Source organism: Convolutriloba macropyga, chromosome 12, assembly GCF_964194025.1.
Source record: "Convolutriloba macropyga chromosome 12, txConMacr16.3, whole genome shotgun sequence".
NCBI lineage: Eukaryota > Metazoa > Xenacoelomorpha > Acoela > Convolutidae > Convolutriloba > Convolutriloba macropyga.
Window position 1 is genome coordinate 17,762,617 of NC_134479.1, and position 26,001 is coordinate 17,788,617.

The following is a 26,001-nucleotide window of genomic DNA, read 5'->3' on the forward strand; positions in this document are numbered from 1 at the left end:
AAAATGAAATTTCGTTCAATTATTTGATTAACTTTCTATTTCAGTTTATTGCTGAATGTTGGAAGTTCTGTTATGTAAGTACCTCGCTATTAAATCTAGTCATTGATTTTTTTTATTCGTGTGGGCGTGTCTATGTTAATAAAGGTTATATCTGTTGTGGTGGGGTTTACTTAACCATAAAGCTGCCCGGGTGTGAGTCTCATAGAATCGCATCGATATATCATGGTAATGCCAGAGAAATCCATCGATGGATCATTAAAAGTCCCATTACCACTTAAAGCTGAGTATATTAAATTCATATAATTTTTAAAAAACTGCAACGATTTCCTCTGGTTCATAAAAAAATTTTCTTTAAATTATTATGATTTCTTCTGGATCATCTATAATTTATTATCATGATAACTTCAGAATTAATTACCATCACTTTTCGAAAGATAAAAGAAAACAACTTTTCTGTAATAGTAAGCCATAAAAAAATCATTGAAGCAATAACGTTTTTTCTCCTAAAAAAATATAGGAAATAGATATATATATATATATATATATATATATATATATATATATATATATATATAATGTATATAAATAGATATACTGTTTTTTGTATCTAACCTAGGTCGTTGTTATAGACTTGTGGATATGGACGCGAAATTTTGGTTATGGACACCAAGTTGTGTTATATATATATATATATATATATATAAATATGTATATATACATACAGAGGTCCAAAAAACCATAGCCACGTGTCTATAACTAGAACTTTGTGACTTCCTCTATAACAATCTATTTTTAAGAATACAATGTTTCGACTCCCTCACTCGTGGTTATAGACGAAGTCGTGGTTATAGACTCGCGGTCATAGACACAAAGCCGCCGTGGTTATAGACTCGTAGTTAAAGACATGAATTAGTTGCTATACACTTGTAGATATAGACACGAAGTTGTGGTTTTAAACTCGTGGCTATTATATGTATATATACATTTATATATACATAAATATATACACACATATATATATATATATATATATATATACATATATATATATATATATATATATATATATATATATATATATATATATGTATATATATATATAATTACATATTTATATATATTTATATAATAAATTGTTTTCAATTAAGTTAGCATTGCTGTACAAACTAGGCCGCACAGAACCGCCACTTACTTGATAGGTCATCAAAAGGTCCGATGGTCCTCGTCAAGTGATGCCAGTAGCAGTACCAAGAGACTTTAAAAGACAGATTGTCAGATGCTTAAGATGCAAAGGATTTGAGATGATCAGCTCAATATATTAACAAAACTAATTTTTGATTATTGCTAATGTAATTGTCTCTAAAGCTATACTGATAACGTTTCAATTCTTTTTTATTCGAGTTTTGTGCAACTGAAATGAAAATGGGGTTAAATTTTAATATAAAGTTCAACAGTTTTCTTATTCTTACTCCTAACCGTTTAGGGCTAAGTCCACTCACGGCGCTTGTACTTTTCAACTGACGGGATGATGTTCTTTTTAACTCAACTGACTCTATTTCTTCCTCTGTTATAAAAAATTTTGGACTATTTATTCCGCATTCCGATCTAAGTATCTCTGTTAATTTTTTAAAAAGTTCAAAAATTTGCAAATCTTCGATCGAATGCATTTTATACTTTTCTCGATTTTGCAGTGTTGATTCCGTTTTTGTTTTTTTAAACATGATTCTGGCATTTTTTTTTATTTTTGCTTCTAGAGGCTGAAGTGTTGTCTTGCTACTGGTTCCATAGACTAAAACACCATAATTTAGTATTGGTTGTACGTAAACTTTATATGTTACAAAAAGCTGTGCAGTTGTTAAAATTGATCTCAACTTATAAAACAATCCAGAAAATTTGGACAGTTTTGCACATAATTCGAGGATATGCCTATTAAAATTAAGTTTTTCATCAATATGTACTCCTAAGTATTTTAAAGACGTTTTTTGACTGATCGCATCATTCTGCAAAATTATCTCTTGTTGAAAAGATTTTCTGATTGCGTTAAAATTCACAAGGTGCGTTTTTTCTAAATTGAGCGTCAGTTTGTTTCGCAAAAAATAGTCGGCGACAGATTCGATTGACTTCTCAAATTTTTCTGTACTTGAATACGCATTTTGCTTCAAAACAGCGTCGTAAGCAAACAAAATTGCAGATGAGTCACCGCAGAAATCCTGAATATCATTTATATAAACTAGAAAGAGCAGTGGACCTAGCACAGAGCCCTGCGGCACTCCATTTTCTATTGGTAAGAATTCCGACCTATACTCAACCGATTTGACGCATTGTTGTCTGTCACTCAGATAGGATTTCAGTAATTTATGTACAGGTCCTCTCATTCCTATGTTTTCTAGCTTTTCCAGGAGCAAATTTTGTTCAATTGTATCAAATGCTTTCTTCAGATCTATGAAGACAGCCTTTACTTCTTTAAATGCATTTTCCCAATCTTCTCTGATTCCCTCGAGGAAATTAACTAGTGCATCAGTAGTCCCTCTTTTTTGTCGGAACCCAAATTGATTTTTATTAAGCAAATCGTATTTATCGAGGAATGTGGTAATCCGATCACAGAGTATTTTTTCTAGTATTTTTCCAATCGTTGGTAATAAACTAATTGGCCTGTAGTTCTGAGCTTCGAAAGCATTCCCGCACTTATGTATTGGAATTACTACTGCTTTTTTCAAACATTTTGGGAAGGTTCCTTTTTCGAAACACTTATTGACTAAAAACGTCAATGTAGGAACTATAGCATATTCTATTTTTTTAAGTATAAAGTTATTGAGACCGTGACAATCAGTGCTGTATTTATTTTTCAATTTTTTAATGACTAGTGATGTTCGGCTTTATTTGTTGATGTCAAAAACATGCTGTTTAAAACTCTTTTTTGTCTTCCACTTTTTCCAGGATCGTTTAATTTTTTCGATAAAATTTTTCCGATAGTTGTGAAGTAAATGTTAAAATCTTCAATCGGATTCTCTGACAACTCTTCTTGTTCTTTTCGTGTATTTCCACTCAATGTTTTCATTGTGTTAAAAAAGCTGCTGGAGTTGTTTTTTGCGTTTTTGTACAACATTTTCTGATAATAGATTTTTTTGTTCTCTTTTATTTTCTTTCTCAGCTTATTCCTGATTTTATTGAATTTTTCCTTGTTTTTATTATTTTTATGTCTCAAAAAGGTCTGGAAAAAGCTCTGTTTTTTTGCTGCTAAATTTTTTATGCTGTTGTCAATCCAATTTTGTTGCTGAGAAGGTTTTGATTTTTTTATGGAATATAATTGTCAACTTCCTCAATGATAGCCTCTTGGAACTTTTGAAATGCAAGATCACAATCCAAAGCATAAAAGTGCGACATAAGTCTGCCTAATTTGTCTCTTATTTTACAAAACATTTTTTTCTAAAACTAAGTGGTTTTCAAGAACCGTCCAATCCCTGTAAACTTTGTTTTTCTGTGGTACAGCTTTTCCGACGTAGTCAGAGAACACAATTTGGACAGTATAGTGATCCTTTACAGCTGACTTGATGATTTCAGTTGCTACTTTTTTCGAGCAGTAAACTACGTCAATATTAGTTCTCGACTTTGCGCTTTCTCTAGTATACCCAGCGTTTGACATATTACTTAAGTTGTAAGAACTCAAAATGTTTTTTTATTTTTGTAAACTTGTTGTTTTTGCTACTATGGTCAATGTTAAAATCTCCGCAAACAATGTGCAACTGTTCAGGTTCCGGAGTCAGTTCTTCAAAAAACATTCGAAAAGTTTCCGATATTTCATTTATACTTGTATTCGGTTTGATATAGATCACTGTTAATAAAAAACTTTTGCCATTTTTTGTGTTGATTTTTACAGTTAAAATTTGAATACTGGTACTGCCAAACTTTTTAATAATTGTTTGTTTTAAATCCATCCTTACAAAGATCCCAACCCCTCCTCCTTTAGAAGTATTACGGTTGCTTGTAGCAATCTCCTGGTAGCCATCAAGGTTAATGCACTTTGTGTTAGATTGGTCCTTGAGCCACGTTTCCGTCAAACATATTGCTAAAGGCTGACTCTCCTGTTGTTTCATCAACACTTCAAACTCGTTCAAATTTTTGTAGATCGATCTGATGTTTTGCAAGATTATTTTGTTTGCACTCATTTTGAAATTTTTTCCTCCCTTTTCCTTTTTTTTCTTTTTTTCCTTGAACACATTACCAATTTCTAAATTTCTATCAGGGTTTCAAATGCATTTTGGTCCAATATAATAAAATCTAATATTTACAATTTGGACAACAGATAGAATAACAACAAAAAAAATATGAATGTTTGAAAGTGATTGTGAATGTGAATGCCCGCGGATATCGCAGGCCTCCACATAATTTAAAAAAAAACTGAGTTTATTTCTTTTCCTAACCTAATTTAAATTCAGAGTTGCGGATATCGAAAACTTTGACTCTATAATTCTAAGAAATTATTTTATTAAAAAACCTAAAAATGCAAATCATCTAAGACATCTTTGTCTGCGGATATCGCTAGACATATATTGCCACTAGAAAAATTTTAAAATTGACATCTTATTTGTCTCTTATTGCTGCCCATTTAGCTGCGAATATCGCGAGCCAAAAGGACAACGAGAACTTTCTAGGACAATGAGAAGGGGGTCTAAAATGAAGTCTAAAATGAAAGAAAACATATGCCTTAAACTTACTACCATTCCATCTTGCTGCGAATATTGCAAGCAAAATGAATGAATAGGGACATTCGAGCCTATAGTCTCATCATTTTAGTACTGCTACTTTGTGGGGTTAACATGAAATTTACTACAGAAATTTATTTAATAATAAGAACAAAAAATTTAAGTTTCCACTGTTAATCATAATGAGCTATGGACTTTAGTTTTTCGATTGTCTCTTGTTATCAGGTGAAAACTTCTCTCGACCCTTTTCACAGGAGAGCTCATCCGCTTCCTTCATTAATTTTCGCTTGTTGCGTCCACTCTCCCGTAAGACAGGATTTTGTATCTTATTCAGTTCGTCCACGTTATTTACTGCTTTAAATGATGTTTCGTTTTGCAGATTCTTAACCATAACTGACACTTTACAATTTTTTGTTGAAGTAATCATTCCCATTTTCTTCGCCTCACTGTTTATTTCTGCTTCATATTTAGGCAGTCTTTCATTAATATATATATATTAAGATTATTTAGTGGACTCTTGATTTTCTTAAGTTTCCTCTTTGCACCAAAAACCCTATCTTTTTCGTCAAAGTAGACAAACTTGCAGATCACTGACTCTGGGCATCCATTAGCTGCTGTGCCGGGTCATACATGACATGTTTTAATTCTGTTTTCGTCCAGTTTGATATTCAGAAAATTTTCAAAAAACTTCAATGTAATTCGCAACACATTTCGATTGTCTCTTGAGTCAAAGGGTGGATTGCAGATTATAACACAGTCCTTGCTTGTGTAACGGTCCTGAGCTCTCAGTCTGTCGTTTATTTCAACCTGTTTTTTTTTCGAGATCAATAATTTTTTGTTCCTGTTTTTTGTTCGTGTCTATTAATCCGGATACTACTTTCGATAGTTCATGAACTTTTTTACTCAAAACAGTATCACCACTCATACCTGTTGCAGTTTTTGAAAAATCGCTGGAAGATACCTCACCATCCATGTTGCTGCCTTTCTCCCTCAGTAATTGATAAATGCTCTTTAAAAACAAAACAAAAGGTAATTGTTCAAGGAAATAAAATAAATTACTCAACTTTCATTTGGTTTTTACTGAAATTTCCAATGCTTTTACTTAAAAAAATAAACGGGAATTACAATAGGGTATATATAAACTGTGCTTCTTTGAAGCGCACTTTGTCGGAATTCTAAACAATCAAGCACTATTGTTTTTTGTTTAGCAATGTTTAATAGAGCTTCAAGAAATATATATATATACAAATCCAAAAAAAAACAGAATATTTATTGGGTAAAATCTAAAAATTCCCCGCATTACCACCCATAACCACCCAAATCTTACATCGTTTTACCCCCCCCCCCTAAAATTACCGCCCTTATCCTTCATCTTTCTGGGGGTAATTTTCTGGGGGTAAAATCAATTAATTCCCCCACTATACCTCATTACCCTATTACCCCCCTAGTCTTACATAGTTTTACCCCCATAGACAATTACCCCCCTACTCTTACATCAGTTTCGGGGGTAATCAGGGGGTAATTTCGACACGGTTTATGTCCCCTCTCCACTCGCTTGCCCCCAAACAGAATAGATCCAAGTTTAGGGGCATGTAACCAGCTTTTCGGACAGCTTGTCGAGGGACGTAACCAGCCTTTCAGACTACTTTTCGTATACATGTGAGATTTCCAAATATTTCATTACTATTTTTTATTCTGACATTTCTATGATCTATTGATGATTTTTGATGAATTTTCTTTGATCATTTTGATGTAAATAAGCTGTTTCAGTACTTGTTTTTAGATGGTAATTAATATTGAAATACACAGGTTCATTACTGAAACACTCTGGATGTTCAGCCCGGGGATCCATCGATGAGTTTTTAATTTCAATGAAATTTTTCTGAGCGATTGATGAGATAGTAAAACTAATGACACAACAATCATCCATGGTGGGGCTAGTGAAACATGACGTCAGCACAAATGAATGGCAAACCTTTTTGTTTCAGATTGGCAATTGAAACAGTTAAACCAGGGATCCTAGATTTAGCCAGCGCTAGTGGCCCTATTCTGCCTTAAGTATATTGTCCTATATGGACCGGATATGAACATTGAAAAAACGTTGAATTTTAAAATTGAACTGTGGCTGTTTTTTCAAGTGTTTGCGATTTAAGAATTTTGAAAGCAGTTTTCTGAAAAGTTTCCCGACTACCACTCTAATCATAAGTCTTAGTGATTTAACATGATGTATATAGTTTTTCTCGTTTCATAAACAATCACACGGTCAACTTAATGAGCAAAACGATATATTCTCCACTCTACTAAGATTGACAAAGAGTGATGAAAATGTGCAATGTTTTGTGTTTGTGTTTTAGCACTTACCAGGGTCTGTATATATCTCCACAGTCCTTTCGGTGGTTCTGTGCTGATCAAGGCGATGCAGTATTCTGTAATGCAGGTTAGTTCTCTTCATCTGAAGGCTCAAAAGTTATCTCATTGGCTCCATAACTTAGAATGATAACTCGTTTTAACACAAGAACGAAAAAAAAAACAACTCAAAATAACACTTAATAGTAAATTTGGGAGAAGTTTCAGAATGTAGAATCTTGCACTCTGTTTACGCGTTGCAACTTGCAAGTAGTTGAAATGATTGGAAATGAATAATTCCGAGGAAACATCTTAAAACAGATATTAGTTTTCTGAACTTTTAATTGCAAATTGTTAAAACCCGGTGTCAATTTTTTTTCTCATATTGGCAAGGAAGGTTGTTTTTAGTGGCTTCTATTTCATGTATCCTATTAAGTCAATTGCTCACAATCATACGAAACTCAAAAAATGGGTTTAAAAACAAGGATAAGTTTCTCACTCACTCAATTTACAGTATAACGGAAGAAATTGGGGTTTCAAGACAACCAAGCATCAGTAATGAAAAACCCAATAGAGTCAAAAAGTGGAGACACATTTTTTCGTCCTTTTCTCAAAAAAGTACTTTTCGCCGCTCTTGTAACGATCATCCCAATTTTAGTTAGTTCAAGCAATTAGTTTTTCGTCAAATAAACTCTCAAACAACTACAGGCACATTTGGCATAAAATTTCGATTTTGCAAAAAAATATCTAGATCCTTAATAAAAACGGAAACTGTTACAAAATATATTCGAAGAGAAGACCTACCAAAGACCACGTGGTTCTCCCCTTATATCATGTTGCTAATAATTGTGACAAACACTAAAAAGCGCAGGCAACAATTGCAAATGAAATGCAAGGAACATTTAAACCTGGCAAAATTGAAAAATATTTGGTTCCGAGGCTTTTTATGAAGTCACAACATAGTTCTGGCTTTGGATGCCGCCTAAAGTTTTTCTGAAGTTTGAACAAATTTGAAACCATATATATCAAGGGGACATCGCTCTAAGCTTTAAATTAATTTTACCCAAAAGTTAAGAATAAGAGAATTGTTTTCAACGTGTATGGATAAATTTTCTCACATATACTTTGTATGTTCTCGGTTTTTAAAACAAAAACTCTTCACAAAAAATTGCAATTTACGGCCTACGCCTGAAAAATTACACCAACGGAAAATTTAAATTAAAAGCAAACAAAAGAAGACAGAGTTGAAAACGCCAGGATTCTCTTGTCCTCCAAGCAAGACATTATGTTGTTGTTTCTGCTCTTCCAGTCAAAGGCATCCCACATGCAATCAATTCTATGAAAGACCATTCCTGTCAGTTCTCGAGCTTACTAAATACATTAGTTTCCGGTTAAACGTGAGCACTCAAAGAATACTTTATTGAAAATCTTTCTCTTTGTTATCTCAACTTTTTAAATTTAAAGTCCTCTCCTGTTTGTCTTCGATCAAATAACCTGATTTCAGCAACTTCGTTTACATTAGAGTTTTCAATCATCTACTAATATCTATAAAATCTCAACAATTTGTGATTTTGTTTAATCTTTTGTTCTTTTTGTTGCTTCTGTGTGTTTCTGCTTATTTTGTTCATGATGTATTTCTCAGTGCTTATGAAGTGTTTCTCATTGTTCATTAAATATTTTCACCAAGCGTTTCTCAATGGTTCGATTGAGCATTGGTTTTGACACAACGAAACAAAAAACTATCGTGGAATATACAATAAAGGCCAAAAAATAACTCGAAAGTCGACAGGCAAAAGAAGAATATATTTGTTTCCTAAAAATTTAAAGCCCGTTTTGTTATTTTCGGTTCACTTATTGGAACAAAAAAATGTTTTGTATAAACATGGAACCTATTGACCTACAACAAAATGAAATCTAAATACTATTACAAGAGGAAGAAAATAAATCCAAAAAATACGAAAGAAAAAGATTGTAATTATATTTCTGAATTCTTGTAACTATGAGGTTTTATAAACTTTTTTTTTCAGATTTAACAAAACTCTATTCCTCCTCCCCCAAAAAACACGCCTATCGACTATTGAAGATTTTTTTTCTTCCCGTTCACTTTTTTATAATGCCCCCTTTTCTTTAAATCTGCACTAAAATTTTTAATTTTGAATGTATTGTGAATGTAAAAGTAGCGTCAAAGTGCTACAAAAATGTTTCTTTTTCTCAACGCTGCGTTAAGAAATTAAATTTGGCTGGAAAAAACGTCCTCGCATGTGTATTCTCCATTTTGGATTAATGCTTGAACAGTATTTTGATGACTCTTTAAATGTTCATTATTTAAACTGTCAGACAGAAAAAATTTTTTTTTCGGTTTAATTAATCCAAAAACAAGATCAAAACTTATGACACCTGATGCGACTATTAACTAATTACCGCAATAATATCACAAAGCAGACGTCAAAGAATGACAAAAAATGCTTCAGTCTTGCAGCTTTCTTTAATTTTTCAAACATGCCGCGGTGTGAAAAAATTCTATGCTGGACAGCAAAGCCTTTTTACATAAACCGCATGATGATTTTTGTTTCAGCATATATGATGAGTTGCTGTGAGATGGACGTGATCAAATGTCCGCAGCCCTTGATGGACATGGCTCTGGACCAATGCAAAAGAACATGCATGCTGTGCTAAACAATTACAGAGCCAGATTGTCAATTCATCTGCATACGAATACTGTCAGATAAATACTGCCAATTTCTGATTTTGATTTATGAGTTGTTTATCATCCACTCATTTTCAATATCTACACCTTTGCTTTGTTGCCACCATATTTATGATTTAACTGTAAAGGACAATGGGAAAATGACTGTTCCAACTCTGGGATACTTTTAAAAGAGTCATTAAAAGCTCAGTTTCATCAGACCAATGTTTAAAATTTTGCAAGGTTTTATTCCCCTAAACATTTTATTTTATTTAATAATTTCATTCAGGTGTGGGGGGGGGGGGGAGGGTTAATACTGACTTCAATCACGCATAGTCGACGAATCCTCTGATACAGTCAGGCTCATCTGTTTTCACAAGTCGAGACAAAGCCTTTTCATTAACAAAATTGGGTCTTTCCAGAAAGTTGTTCCCAAACCCAGAAAGAGTAGTCTAAAATAGCTTTTCTCCGTATCATTTAAGATATAAGAATAACGTACAATTAAGTTATGAACTTTTTTAAATTTGGGCAATAAAAAGAGGCTAGTAATCAAGTCCATTTCGGCAGGCCATGGTTGATTGAATATTTTGTAGCACTTATCTCTTGCTATATGACACCAAACACAATTTCGCTTCTATAATTTTAGAACAAAAAGATTTCTGATATAGCACTATGCAAAGCTGTATTGGTCGATGGAAAAGCACTTATCACACTGCCCTGGCCTTCAAAAAAAATTGGCTAAACATATTATTATGAGATTAAGCAATAACAAACATAACCGACTAAGGTCGGAAAAATGCTCTCGAAAGACTTGTGAGAGCTCAAATCTATTACAGCTTGCTTCTGTCGGAGGAGAGTAACTAAATTCACAAAGAGTGTTGCGGCTGCTCAAGAATCTCAGCGGAACCGATATATCATAGCCTGGTTCTCGAGTTTTACGCCGGCCTGGTTCTTCACTGGGTTCGATTGATTAACGATCTCGCAGAAAAAATTAATCGCTCGGACGTATTTAAAGGACTGTAACTTTAATTTGGATGATTGAAGTTAAGTCAATCTCGTGCTGAAGTTTATAAGGCTTCAGCCCAAAGCTAGTACTGTTGCTAACTTCTTGTCCAGAAAACTCAACAAACTTATAACGCGGGAGATCTTAAGATCTAGCAAAACTTAGAATAAAAGACCAAAATTGATGAAGAATCAAATTTTGTCAATCTGAGAGCCAACTGCTCTTTGTAACAGTTTCTAATGTTTCTAAATACAATTTGGTTTCACTATTCAAACAATTGGGTTAAAGTAAATAATCAAATAATATCATTTATAACATCATTGCTACTTGTCTCTGATTGGTTAATCAAGAAAATGATTTAGGTAATTGTTTACATAGTAAATGTCAAATTAATGCAATATTTTTTATGTTGACCTAAGCACGGATGTTTATTACGTGGCTCTAGATGCCTCGAATGTACGGTATTTGACCTTTAATGATCATCTACATTATCATAAAATAAACAACTTATGAAATTTAACAATAAATAACAAAATATCGAAAAATGCCAATTTTGCACCATTTAAGTGCTAATAGCCACACTTATGGGTCTGATGCAACAGAGTTCGTTGGGTTCATGAGTTGTTTAGAGGTAACCCTAACCGTGTGCCATAACCTCGGGTTGCTCGGGTTTTGCCTTCCCAAAATCGGGGGGTGTACAAATTTTCGGTCCCAACTTGTAAAAATTTTGACCATTTTTGAGTTTTGACAAATTTCAAGTTTTTTTCAGTTTCAAAAGTTATTTCTTGCTAACTGATGGCTTTTGTAGCTGATTTGAAGTGGCGCCAACAAAGAGCGTCTTCAACAGACGTCATTAGAATTTATTATACACCACTATAGCTAGTAATAACAAATAAAAAAAACGCAATTCTGACGAACGTTTCATTTGATTTTTTTATGAGCTGCCACCAGTTGACACCAACCACTGACACCAGTGAATAGGAGAGAAGTTTACATATGGCATAACAACAAAGTCAACGTCGTAATACTCGAAAAGTCGTGCAAACGAAACTCTTAACTAATCTACCTAATTCAGAAATATCAGAAAACAAATAGAAAACATGGGATGACAAATATGGAAAATCAATTCAGAGAATTTATTGAATAATGAACAATCCACTATCTACAAGCAGAAAAATCGAACTTCACGAAAAAAAAGACAAGCATAGATTCCAAAGTTAAGAGGGAAACTAAAGAGGAATTCATAATGTACCCACTTTCAGAATAATTGTGCTGAAAAACATGGTTTCCAATAACAAAATCTAATCATCCATGGTTTCTAATCGAAAGCAACCAAAAAGGAACACATAAAAAGAGAAACTAGCAATAACACAGAAGATTCAAACAGGTTTCTGATGTTTTGGATGTCAAATCTTCCAAACCAAAGTTCCAATTTTATCAATTACACATAAAGGCAGCAGAAAACTCATTTTTCAACGGCAGCTTAAGTTCAAGAAGTCTAAAATTGACTTGTAAAAGTGTTAAAATAATTGCAGATGAATCATACTGACAGAATTTCTTCGTTGCTCAAATGTACAGAATAACTAGCTTGTAGGCACCAAGAAAACTGCCAAACATATACAAGGAGAGGCAAAAAAAGGTTTTAAATAAATATATAGATAGGCCAGAATTAGTAATAAAATCTTAATCATAAAATTCAGTTCTCTCTTTAATCTTCTTTATTTGAGCTGAAAAGTAAATCGGCTGGGAACGATCTACCTTTCCAATAAATTAATTCTAGGTAGATTTGTAAAAATTTCACTTTCTAAGTCTAGATATTAGCTATTTCACAATTGCTATTTGACAGTGGATTCGTGGCACGATTCCACTTCACAAACAATCTGACTACGATCTCAGCTCGAAAACTAAATTCAGTGAATTAAGTATCACATGACGCAGCCAGCAGCAAAAAAACGTGCTCTGGGCATTGAACCCTCTATGCTAGACCAGATTGAATCCTCTTTTTCTCTGGGAACAATGGCGTGTAATAGTAAAGCTAACATTACTTGTAAAAGAAGGGACTTCCATCGATATTCTCCGAGAAGCCCCTCTGAACAAGGTGACTCCGCCCCTCAACTCGCAGACCGTGGAAAAAAGCACTGGACGAAGTGAATGCGACCTACGTATCCGGAAAGAACAACTGAAGATTTCATGGTTAATGAAATGCTGGAAAACTGAAGCTGTTAGAACTCTATGTGGAGACCGCCCTCTCAAAATATGTGACCACCGGGCAGGAAGGCCGTCGAAAATTTTGTGTCCATGAATTTAACTACGAAATTTACAGGTTTGCGACAAGGGAAGTATGGGATTTATTAGAAGATAAAGGCTGCCTTTCTACAAAACAGCGTATCATCTCTTTCGATAGGTACGTAATCTCACTCGTAAACAATCCAAAATCAAACCTATTGAAAAAATCTAATGGTGATTGGGCAAATTGTCATTAAACTGCTACCTTGGAAAACATGAAGAATCAATGATTCGGGACCTATTCATGGCAAAAGTGCTGGATTGGGAGGTTCAACGCGAATTGATAAAAGAGACCATCGCCCTCCTAAAATTTACTTGATTTCCTAAAAAACAGAATTGTGAAGTTACAGCCAACTAAAGATCACGGGTGCGTCTGTACACAGAGTGAGTGGCTCTGGAACGACTCCCTCAAACAAATAATTTTAACGGAACTGTAATAATCTAGACGATAACTATCGCGCGCCCCGGAAAACAAATTCTAGGAGACCAACTCATTGTAATAATTGTGGAAACACATGGCCCCACATTCATAAAAACATTGTCCTATAAATAGGAAGTCATGCAAGAATTGCAGAACTAAGAATCGCTTCGCCAAAGTTTTCCGTAAACCGAAGGGAGAAAATTGGAAATCCAAACAAAGAGAAAACAATGTTGATGACACCAACTGAAGCCACAACTGTTGGAACTGGAAAAGATGATGAACTCAGTCAGATAGACTCTATGCTACAAATTAATGTTTACGATGCCACTAATGCTGATACAGAGGATAATTGTGTAGCCCCCTCGTCACAAATGATAAAAATTTGAGAGAACTGGAACCAGTCAATCCAAAATCTAAGTTCTGTAACATAGAGACTTGAACTTTGATAGATTCCGGAAGCGTTTATGGTTTAATTTACAAAAGTCTAGCAAACGCAGTAACAAATCCATACTATTACAGCTATTGTTTAACAACTCAGGTGATGACATTTTCAACGAGCTTTGTGAGCGAAATAAGGAAGACAAATAACTAACATTACGCAAAATCAGGGCCCAGTAAAACACATATATCTCACGATTTTTTTAATCTCATCTCCCATATCGATAAGTCACGCAAACTAGCGAAAAACAAACTTTTAATAAAAGATTTTACTGCTTCACACCAAAAAAGATGACCGCTTCCTATTAATCTTTAAAGAAAAGCTTCACGAACATCAAAAATTAAAAGATGAGAAACATATTGGAAAGCTACATACTTGACCAGGCAAAGTTTTCATTTATCTAATGGTCATCACCTAAAAATAGATAGATCAGTTGAACTTCCGTTCGATGCAAAAATATTGAAAAATCAATCCCAAAAGAATAGAAAATTCCAGAAATTGGTAATCTAATTGACACTATTCAAAAAAATATCAACTCTAACTCAACACATAAAACAGCATAAATCAGGATACTGGGCTTACAGCACGCGTTTAATCAACTATGTTAAGAACGGAAACGTCACGCCACTGCAATTTCAACATCCTAAGCGGCAGATGTACTGGCAGTTATTATTTTCCAGTATTTTATGGTCTGTATTTTTATTCCAGTATTTTTATTCCATTAAACAGTATTTTATGGTCTGACAGACATACCAGCGGCATTCAGAAAAGCAATGGACTACACTTAAATTGGTTTAAATAATACACACTGCTTCTTGGAGTATATCATTATAGTAAGTCCAGGATCACAAGAAAAACATTTAAAGTTGGTCTAAAAATGTCTCAAAATCTTGATGACAATAATCTTAGAGTTTAGCTTCCAAAATTTCGTTTTCCAAAAAGAGAAACATAAAGGCTGTGCTACAAAATTACTCAATCTGGCATTTCTCTAATAGAGTAAAAAATATCAGCAATTCTAAATTTACCAGCCCCTGAAAGTCTCGAACAATTAAGTTACTTAGGGAAATACATTCCTAATTTGTCACAATCGTGTCACCCTTTACGGCCATTAATAAAAAGGCACCTGGAAACCCGGATTTACTGAGAATATTCATGCATGCACTGGTCTAGGAGCGGAATTTAGAACAGCGTTCTCATACTGGATAGTAGCAGTAGCATTTAAATCACGTTTTCTGAATAGTAAGGATGGGATATACGTGTCATCGATGTGCAACTTTTAAAAGTGGTCGGGTCTGTCGAATACTTTAAGAACTATCTTTTTGGAAAATCTGTCAATGTCATTAAAGATCATAGAGCACAACTGTCTATCATGAGAGAACATCAGTCAAACAAATCTTACAACAGTAGATTAATACGTTGGGTAGACAAATTATCGCCATTTAATTTAACATTGAACACGTTTCGGGTGCCAAATTGGACTGGTAGACAACAATTAGCGCCAACCAAGTCAACAAAGAAACTTCACAAATTGACGAGGAATTTGGGGTTGCAACATTTCGCTAAAATCGTGACACCATTCTGCAGTTTACACAAATTCGTAACTGCCAAATCGCCGTTTGCAACACATTAACGCTGCAAATTAAGAACACTGCTTTTGCGTCAACAATGCTTGTAAAAAACAATTCCAATTTGCTTTTTGACCTCAACTGTCGAAAAGATAAGTTGCAAAAATATTACTGTGGAATTGCAGCACAATTGCCATTAAATTTTCAAGTATACACGAGCAACACAAATAATTCGCCCTCAACACCAACCGTTAAACCAGGACGAGTGACATTTTATTCCATTCCTGATTCGAACTTGAATGTGATCCGGACCTCTTCTGACGAAGGCTGCACAAAGAGCTTCCTAGCTGCATAACAGGAGATGCAGTTCTAAAGGAGGAAAAGGGATGCATTCTACAAAACGATGAACAGAGGTGCCAGGATATAAACCCGCAAATTCACCCATAGTGGCGTGACTTGCACGTTCTGTCAGGATTTGTATGCGTGGACGAAAGGGTAGTGATGACCAAATGAATTGAAGAGGCAGTACTAGAGTCACTCGATGTCACAAATCCAGGAAGTTGGGGCATGATCTCTCTGGGGCAAAATGTTTTCTGACCTTTTATTCATAAGAAATTCTTTAAAAAGACCGCCATCTGCAAACCTTTGACTACTATTGGTAAGAATCGTAGCCTGGAAGCCAAGCGCTACATTGGTAACTGGACGATAATTACTCTCAACCAAACATAGAAATTGATTTCGGCGGCTAAATTGCAAAAAAAAGATCAAGACAGATATTTCTTAGCATGTAGCAAATTCTCTAAATATTCAACAATAGAATTTTTCCAAAAAGCAAGAGGTCCAAACGTGGTGAGTTGTTTAGAAGACTCAAGGAATTCTTAGAAATATAAGCTTAGATCAAGCAAGATGAATAATTTGATAAAAATTGAAAACTGTAAACAAAACATTATTAACATCATAACGGCACCAGCTGACGACCACAGAGCACCACAGAGAGCACCATTTCTTTTTTCAAGACTGGACACAATTTACATTGGTGTGGAAGCTTCAACAATATCCACGAGGTTTGCAAACACTTATTCTAAATTTAAAGGTTTTCACCTCACTCCCAGAAGCAACCTTGTGCTCAGTTTCATTTTCACGAACTGATGTCAATACCCGCGCAGTCAGATATTGCATTAATTTAGGTGCCACCTGGTTGAGTCTTCAATGTAACGAAATTCAAGAAATTAACAAGGAGGGTCGGTAATGTGCACAACAAAGTTCCGACCCCGCCCATTCACAATTTTGTCCTAAAAGTCTACCAAATGAGGAAGAGATAGAAAACTTTCACACACTGATCAAAAAAATAACTGGTCTATGGCTAAAAAACTACATCCAACTCAAATCACTTAGAAAGTTAAACAATTCCGCATTAATGGGCCGACGAGAGCTGGCATTATTAAGACTACGAGACACGGCAAACAAAAAAGAATCAAATAGCAACCACAAACATTTACATCCAAAACTCAATGTCTATTTTTCTGAAAAAAAAGAATTCCAAAATCACGAAGTCAAAATAGCGTTAAAAAACCTCAACTAACCAATTTAGTTTGTACTTCCATAGAAAAACATGGGATGAATCTCAGTAACAAGTAGACAAAAAATGATGAAAAACAGAAAAGTTAAAACAAAGTACGCTTATGTTTCTTTTGAAACCAGAGAATTTCATACACTGAAAAGCATTAGATAAATTTTAAATAGGTTTTTGCTCTTTCATACCTCATGAAAAACACATTGAGACCTGTCATTATCCAGAATATGTTGTACACCTACAAAGACAAACGAGAAATTCAGACAAGAAACATAAAAAATCCATTAAATTTTGCAACAAAACATTGTCGAAACCGTTAAAACCAAAAACTATTCCGTAAAAACTGAGCTATAATCAATTGCAAGTTCATTGAACTCCAATAGAGATATGAGACCTATGAACAATGGGCTCTAGTACCAAATATTAAAAAATATATATTTTTTTATTTTACAAAAACAAAAAATTTCAAATACTTAAAAACCTTAGCAATCACCTGAAATCACTAAAAAAAGCTCAAAATCCAATCAGATGTTCCATTATCCAAAACATATCTTGCGTCTAAAAGAAAGAGGGATAACAAAAATGAAAAGTCTATTATTTTTGCCAAAAACAGGCATTGAAGACATTAGAAAAATATGCCAAACACTAAAAACCTTAGACATCTTCAATTGTGTCTATCTTCAACAACAAAAAATGGATACTCAAACTGCAATTAATGAGACTCGGTAACAAATAGATCAAAGTCTTTTAAAATTATTTAATTTCAAAGTCATGAAACAATTTAGCTAAAAAAAGGAAAGCAGTAAAATTTTATCATTTTCTCATCCACATGAGGTCGTTAAGACCTGCAATTAATCAGAAATTATTGAATAACCACGCAATTGACGAAATACAAAAACAAAAACCAAAAACTCGAACAACATTTTGCGAAAAACCGGTATTGAAATTATTAAAGCAGTACGCAATGCTCTAAAACATCTCGACATCTTCAATTGTGACTTTCGTTAACACCAACAGTTTTGATATAGGGTCTGCATTTCATAAGACTAGGTAGCAAGTTGAAAAAACTACAGAAAATTGCAAATAAAAAAACGGCTAAATATTTCTTGGAAACATTTGACTTCAGAAAAACTTTAGCTATCAACTAAAATCAGTAAATAAGTCCCGTTGTTTATCCATAAATAGGAGATAAGATCTGGAACTATCCAGAATTTGGCTTCCGATTCAAAAAGAAGGACAAAAATACAAAAAAAATCAATAAATTCTGCTAGAAGACGGTGTCGAAATGGTTAAAACCATAGCTTATTCACAAAAAAACATATTTGTTTATTTGTTCCCCTTTAACAAAAAGTGTTCCCCTTATTTGTCCCCTTTATTTGTTCCCCTAACGCTAATAATACGATATCTGATTTGCAAATAATGAGACTAGACATGAAGAAGAACATCAAAAACGGGAAAAAGTCCAAAAAATCAAAAGTTTTTTTATGAAAATTCGTATTAACGAAGCAGAAAAACGATTACTTAAAACGAAAAACCGCAAAAACTATTCAATTTCAATTCATTAGAAAGACGATGTCGCATGTTTTTTTTACTTTAAGCTACAATTTGACCAAATAATGAGAAAACTCACACTGTTTAGTTAGAAAATAATTATTTTTTAAAATAAAAACGACCATAATCTCATTGGAACTCCTTAGAAAACCAATTGGAACTGTCAATTATACGCTGTGATTTGAAATATTCTTCTCCGTAACTATTATAAAATTAGCAAAAATTGCAAAAATATTTTAAAAAAACCGACTGACTAAAAACCAAAATTTTTTGGTTTTTGGGCTTCCAAGAAACAGCACAAAAACATGAGCCTTGCTATTGCCGTTCGTCCATTTGGAACAAGTAATTGTTCCGAATGTCAAGAATATGCATTTATTTATCTGAAAAGGTCAAAATGATGCACTTCGCAAAATTATCGAGTTAAATTAGCAAAAAAAAACCGGCAGAATTATAATTTATGAATATTTGCAAAAAACAGATAAGTAAAACTTGCCTTCTTTGGAGTTAACGAAGATTGTGCTAACAATTTTTAGGTTTGTTAGGCCGGCAACTTTTTATAAGTTTGAGTAAAATGCTTATTTGTTCCATTTTTGATTAAAAAAGGACCAAAGGGAAAGGTTTAGCTACAATTGTAGCCAAAAAATGGTTCAAACATATCAACAAAACTCTTCTGTTTTTAAACGCGAAACGAACAATACTGTTTTGACGAGTTTCAACAGATTTTGTGGCAAAATTGGCTCTGTAAAGAAACTGAAAATAAAATTAAACTCAGTGAACAAAGAAACTAAATTCAAAAATTTTTTTTTGTTATATATTCTACGCTGGACGGTCTTTTTAATGATAACACATATTCTAAGATGTACGTGCTGTTTAATGATACCGCTGACAACCCTCTACAATGAATTTATCGATCGGCCAAAATTGACTGAACAAAAAAACAGTTTGAGTATATAGTTGCTTCCCCACTAAAGTCGGTCAGAACAAAAATAGTTATACGTAGGATATTCCAAATAAAATCTGAATATGTAGAATATGTGCGTTGTGGCTAAAAAATCAAAAAAGCTTAGTAACATCTTGCACTCCTCATCTCGCTCTCTTCTCAAAACAGGTCAGTTTAAGTTTTAGAAAATTTGTAAAAGTGAGTTTGAACAAAAATAAATTAAAACCAATTATTCTATGATAAAATGAAAGAATATATCTATAAAACAAATATATGTCAAAATGTAGAACAAGCTTTCGTAAAGGAACGAAAATTAACCGTTTAAGTGGAGAACTTATTTACTCTCTCCGAGAACAACACACCAGTGTAACTGATTTTTTAAACTGCAAACTGAACCTTCTGTACCGCTGAGCAAAGAGAAACGTTTTTTAGAAACACCAACAAAAGTTGCAATTTCTCGAACAAATTAGGCTTCTATATGTTTTGTGCACATAACGAGGGCTCAATCTCAAGCCACCAGCTACATCAATTCAAGGCAATGAAATCTAAGCCAAATTGTTATTTGAACATTTTTGAATAATAATCAAACTATATGAAAGACAACGATTTCGTCTTCCGAGAGACCAAAACGGAGAGATTTTGATGTTTTTATTTCACGCCGCAGTCATGTCAATTTGATGCTCTGTCGCTTCGCAAATTACCTTATATTGTTAACACGCACACAAAAAACAAGCGTTTTCTTTTTTAAAAAACCGTTCCTAAAGATAGGTTTATATAACTTTTTGCTATCTTCAACTTTATATTTGAGAAACAGTTCAAGTCTCTATATGGCATTAACATATTTCATTCAGTATAGCATATGAGAAAACGGTCAATTTTCACTATATCGTTTCTTGAGCTTGAGACATCAAATTTATTCTCATTGGATTTTTTAAACAAAATTTATTCTCAAATCATGGTGACCTTAATTTAAATTTTGACTATACAGTAAAATCTGAGGAAACAAAATTAACATAGCCGTCAGATTGCCGGATTAGGTGCGAAAGAATATATCTGCGTGACATAAAATAGAGATAGAAACAGATACAGATCTAAATTGAAAAAAAATCGACGCCGCTCAAAAAAAGTAGGTAAAAACATTCAGCGATAAATAATAAAGATTGTTAAAATTCATTCCGCAGAAGCCTCTTATTAGGGAATTTTACTGCACATATGAGTTCCTTTGACTGTAAACAAATTCAAATTAAACTTAAGTTTTAAAGTGCAAAAGTCATTTTATTGAGTGAGGTAAGTCACGTATGATCAAAATCTAATCACGCGAATAACCTAAAAAATTTTGCTAAAGCGAGTGAGAAATGACGTCACGCGTGCAAATGCCGTTAGTGAGAGGAAGAAGTCATTCAGAAAATTTGACTTTTTCAGCTTTGCTGTGTGAACAAATGTAAAACGAAAAAAGAGCGTCAGACGACGAAAGAGAAAACATAGCAGGACAAGTCCTGACGTACAATTCAAAGAATTTTAATTGACAAAACAATAAACGAATTATAACGGACTATGAGTGAATTGGGAAAACCATTTCTAAAAAGATCAGATAAAAAAATTGAAAAAAAAACAAAAATTTGGTAATTTGTGTCAAAATGCCGCATGTGAACAAAAAACAACTAGCGAGAAATGAAAATTTGGTTCAAACAAAAAAAAGGCCTAGAATGAGCTATTAATGGATTGGGAAAACCCTTTAGAAAAAAAACCCGATCCAAAAAAAAACAGTAAAAATCAAAGTGAAATTGCCGCATGTGAACAAAAAACCACTAGGGAGAAAGCGAATTTTTGTTCAAACACCGTTTTCTCACTCTACTTTAAAATTAGAGCGAAAACATTTCACGCCGCAAAACCACTCGCTTTCTCGCTCCATTTCCTGTTTCGGCGGGACCAAGATCACTACTCCAATTGGACTTCAAGAATCATTAAAATATGTGAACAGATCTTAAAAAAAAGACAGCGCCCCAATACAATTCAAACTGTTTGAATTGTAAAAAACCAAGAGCACCACAATATAGCTTCGCTAAGCTTACAGCTTCGCAGCTATAAAAATAATTTTGAATCAATGTTGAGATGTAGCCAACCAGTTATTTTTGACAAAATAAAAAATTATTAGTGTTTAGCATGAGAAAGAAACTGTAAGTATGACAATGTAATTCAATTTTTTACCAATGATCACATCAGATAAAATTATTACGTAGAAAAATCAAAAAGAACTTTTTTAAACTCTTTAACACTCTTTAATAACTAATTCTTTCGTTTAAAAAAATATTTGCTTGAAGTTGTTACGCGTATTTTAGTTTTACTAGTTTTCAATTGCTTTTGTAAATCGCAACAGCAATGAGCAGTAATTTGATTATGTATTTTGGCGAAAATATTAAGAAGGCTCGTTAAATCTAAAGATATTGCAAACCCGCAACTAAAAAGCTCAAACCACAGCGATTGGTATTTTAGACATGAAAATCTTTTGAGTCGAATTGATATTCAGGTTTTCTAATTAGAGACACCGTAGAGACATCAAAGTGGGATTGTATGCATCCAAAGGGACCCCTGATCTCTTTGTTTAAAAAATTGGTTGTGACAATATTACAGGAAGGGCACTTATTAACATTTATAAAGGGGAAAGGTATAATTTGAGATAAAAATTCGAAATTATGCGTTTTCAGTTTTTGTCACCGCCACCGATTCTAGGGTGCAAACAGGCCGTGAGCCCATGCCTGATTAGACTGAGAGCGAACCTTAACCACCGCACCAATTTATGTTAAAAAGACCTGGAAAGGCATAAACCCCACAGAACTATGTTTATATGGAGTTGGAGGTCATAGTGATATTTACAAAGCACGCATTGGCATCCAATGAATCACCATGTTATGATATGAGCATTTTTGGCAATCAATCAACAATCCAATAGAATTAGAAAAAGCTAAATAAATCGTTAATAAGACGTTGTTTTATCTTGATTGCCCGACGCAATATAAAAGCGGCCTACACTATAAGCGCAGAGCAGAAATTGATAACAGTGAGCGAGCTAGTATCTGATTGTTTGGCATAGTTTAGCCGGTATTAGTGAATGAAGGGTTCTGGTAATCGTCATTAAGCGTTGTTGAGTTATCTGAATAATCTCGGGGCTCTGAATAGTCGCTGTAACTTGAACTCAGCGTCTTTTGGCATAGGAGGCCTGAAGATTGAGCGAGAAGCTGTGAACGATCTTCGTTATTCAATATAGCTATTGGGGAGAGACTGCTGTTGCGAGTGAACGAGAATTTCTGATTTTTTTGTCATTAGTTGAGCGAAAAGCTCTGGAAATTTGTTGTTAGATTGTGGTTAATCAGTCAGTTAATAGCTGAGGGATAATTCCAGCTAGCAATCAACTTAGTTACTGGTCCAACCTCGTGGATTCTTGTGTTAGATTTAATTAAAGTAATAGTTATTTTGTTTTGTGACGATAGTGCGTGTGTCTTATATTAATCAGTTTGTTATTCAATTACAGTAATTAAAATTTATATTGTTTTTACCATCAACACATGAACAACGAGGAGAAAAGTACAGAAATTATTTTGTTGAGATGAAGACGAACCGCCTAACTAAACCTTTTGGAACCGTCAGATCTGGACACTTTTGTTTTACAGTGATAGACTGCCCGATCAGAAGTCAGAATCTTACGCATTTTTTTGAACGGAATTTGTAATGAGGAAAACAATTGATTCACAACCGTTGGGTATTGAGATATTTATTTTTTAAAAATGGCTGATAAAAGGTTTGTCGGGTATTGACTAAAAAAAGAAAGGAAGTCTGAGAGACTTTGGCTACTGTTATTCTGCTTATCCTCTGGTTTATGGCTAGAACCTTGAGTAGTTGAAAAGTTAAGAAATAAACATAGTTTTCAATAAACTTAGTCCGAATTCTTTCACAACTAACTGCGGAGGTGCTTATTATTTGACTAGTAGAAGCCTTCAAACCTTATTTTTAGCAATGAGAGCATATAGACACAGTTGTAATAGTTCTTTTACCAATTATTAAGAAATGACCGATTTGTGAAAATTTAATCCTCTGGTCATATTTTTCAAATTTTAAATGTTTTGTTAAGAATAGTCAATTGGATTTATTTTGTTGGCATCACTTCAGCGCAATTTTTCTTTCAAGTAAACAAGTATCGGATGCTACAAACATGAGGTAAGCTTAAACAAACTGATCAATTAGTCACTGAGGGGTCATCTATGTTCCACAAATCATCGAAGTCGAGCTCGTTAATATTTGCCTTGTGAAGTGATACCACGCGACTACTTTCTCGCTTCTTGCTCTTGCATGATTCGTCATCTTTGTACTGGTGCTCGTCCTGTAAAACTAATACGGAAATGTATTGGAATAAGTTACCCTTTAACGTAAGAGCGACAGAGAACAAAACTCTTTTCAAAAGAACTTTAACAGAGTTTTTGCAACGTCAGCATGAAAATTATCCAATAGATAGACAGTTAGGATCATTCGTGTCTTATTTTTATATATAGTGGAACGAACAGCTTAATGGGTAACATCAATTAATAACCAGAAGATTAATGTATAATTTTGATTATTTCAATAAATATTCCTGATTATTCTGAAGGCATGTAAACTTTAACCTTTCGGTTATATTATTAATTTACGTTTGAAAAAAAATATATTAAAACTAATTTGTCAAGTTCCTATGATACTGTGCTCCCTTTGGTTTTCAGTATGTATATTGGGGCAGTTATCGGTTATTTCAAGACACTTGCAAATTGCCCCAGTCGTAATCGGAAAAGATCATTACAAATGATGAGCATTTCTTACATATATTCAGCGTATGTTCAGCTCATATAAGTTGCGTCGAAAGAGCTGAACTATTTAAACATATTCGAGCCCTGAAATATTTGTCAAAAGTGCACTGAATCTTTGAGAACCCGCTGAAAATGCACTGCAATTTTGTTTTAAAACCACCTAAAATTGACGAAATTTATTTGCAGTAAATACGCTAAAAGTTCACTGGGATGTACTGAGATGAATCGTATGAGTTTATAAAAGCGCTAAAACTTTTATAGGAGATTCGCTGAAATCCACTCAAAATTTGAGAGGTATGCGCTGAAAACATGGAATAATTTATGTAAGAATTGCGCTAAAAATTGGAAATTTTACCAAGTTTGAGCGCATTAAATACATTTCTTACACAAATTTTGTGCATTCAGCGTTTTTCTTACAAAACTATGCCCAGAAACGGCACTCATTCCTCGAACCGGGATGACACACAATAACTCTCGTTGGTAGACCCACCTCATATTAAGCTATGCAAACCACAATCAGCTCAAAAACTTTAATCATTTCTTTCACAAAAAGCAATGAAAGCAAAAATTTTGGTCACCAGGGAAAATTAAAAAGATCCGACAATTTTGCACAAAACTCGTGCCATTTTAAATCGAAATGCCTTTCACATTGTTTCTCTGTGCACGAATATTTTTCAATGCTGAACTAGATAATATGCAAAAACCTCATGTCGGCCCAAGTAATCTATGTAGAACAGAAGGCATTAGAGCGGAAATTCAAAAAATTATTCAAACCTTGCGAAAAGGGGCATTAGAAGCAGTGGTGAGCGATGTCCCGATAGAGGGCAGTTCGATATGCTCACTTTCACTTTCGTCAGGTTCATTTCTACTACTGATGACGTTTCCCTCTCTTGCTTCGATTTCATTCAGAACAATCGGTTCCAAAACTGCTGTAAACTCTAAGTGCCTAAAAAAGTTACTTTGGTTTTTTGCCGCTACTTAAAAAAAACTTCTTTTGTTGTAGCCAATTAATCAATTTGCGTTGTTTCTGAGCTCAGTTAAGTGACAAGGATTTTCTCTTCATAATTGATTTAGTTTCTCTGCACCCGCTTTTCGTTCAGTCATTATTAGCAGAAAAAAGTTTGTATGATTTTTTTCAGTTGAGAGAAGCAATTTATAACTTGGAAAAGCTTTAAGTCCGCTTCTAACGTTGAATGAAAAAAATCACACGAAAAAATGATAAAGTGTAAAAAGTCACCGGGAAAAAAGATAAAAAAAAAGATAAAAGACGAGAAAAACATGGTACCATCTGAGATCTCTCCGTCTTCTCTTTCCTGTAACCGCCTGCCAGCAGGTTGCATCAACACATCGCCTTTTGCGATCTTTTTTGTACTCTATCAACTTTATCGCCTTTTGCGATTGCTTTTTCAAAACTGAACTGTTTGCAACTGAGAACCTTAATAACCATAATTCAAAAAAAAATTTGAAAAATTAACGTAATCTTTAAAAACTTATATACGATGCAAAATATTTCTTTTTTAAAAATTTTTTTTCTATCTTAAAATCAGGTGAGCTGTAGTATTAGAGCATCTCTAATCAACCGAACGAACGGACAATTAATGCCGCCGCAAAGCAAATCGAATGCATACATTTAAGCGTTAATTAGCACCACTCTTA

The 26,001-nt window shown here is 33.8% G+C and overlaps 1 protein-coding gene and 1 long non-coding RNA gene across 3 annotated transcripts in view; one reads left to right on the forward strand and one right to left on the reverse strand.

Moving 5' to 3' along the window:
- On the forward strand, window positions 1-9,978 carry LOC142350777 (uncharacterized). The gene is made up of 3 exons (XR_012760909.1): window positions 1-74; window positions 7,058-7,140; window positions 9,625-9,978. It is a non-coding gene; the product is annotated as an uncharacterized LOC142350777 (long non-coding RNA).
- The window catches only part of LOC142350776 (uncharacterized), a 26,554-nt gene continuing 8,950 nt past the window's right edge, over window positions 8,398-26,001 (reverse strand). Inside the window, exons 3-5 of one of the 2 annotated variants that reach the window (XM_075402731.1) lie at window positions 25,120-25,291; window positions 23,742-23,888; window positions 8,398-8,420 (exon numbers count right to left, since the gene is read on the reverse strand). In XM_075402731.1, coding sequence (XP_075258846.1) covers window positions 23,745-23,888; window positions 25,120-25,291 — 316 coding nt within the window. In that variant the 3' untranslated portion in view covers window positions 8,398-8,420; window positions 23,742-23,744. Of the gene's footprint in view, window positions 8,421-23,741; window positions 23,897-25,119; window positions 25,292-26,001 lie in introns of those variants that run through there. The other variant, XM_075402732.1, reaches the window with a different exon arrangement.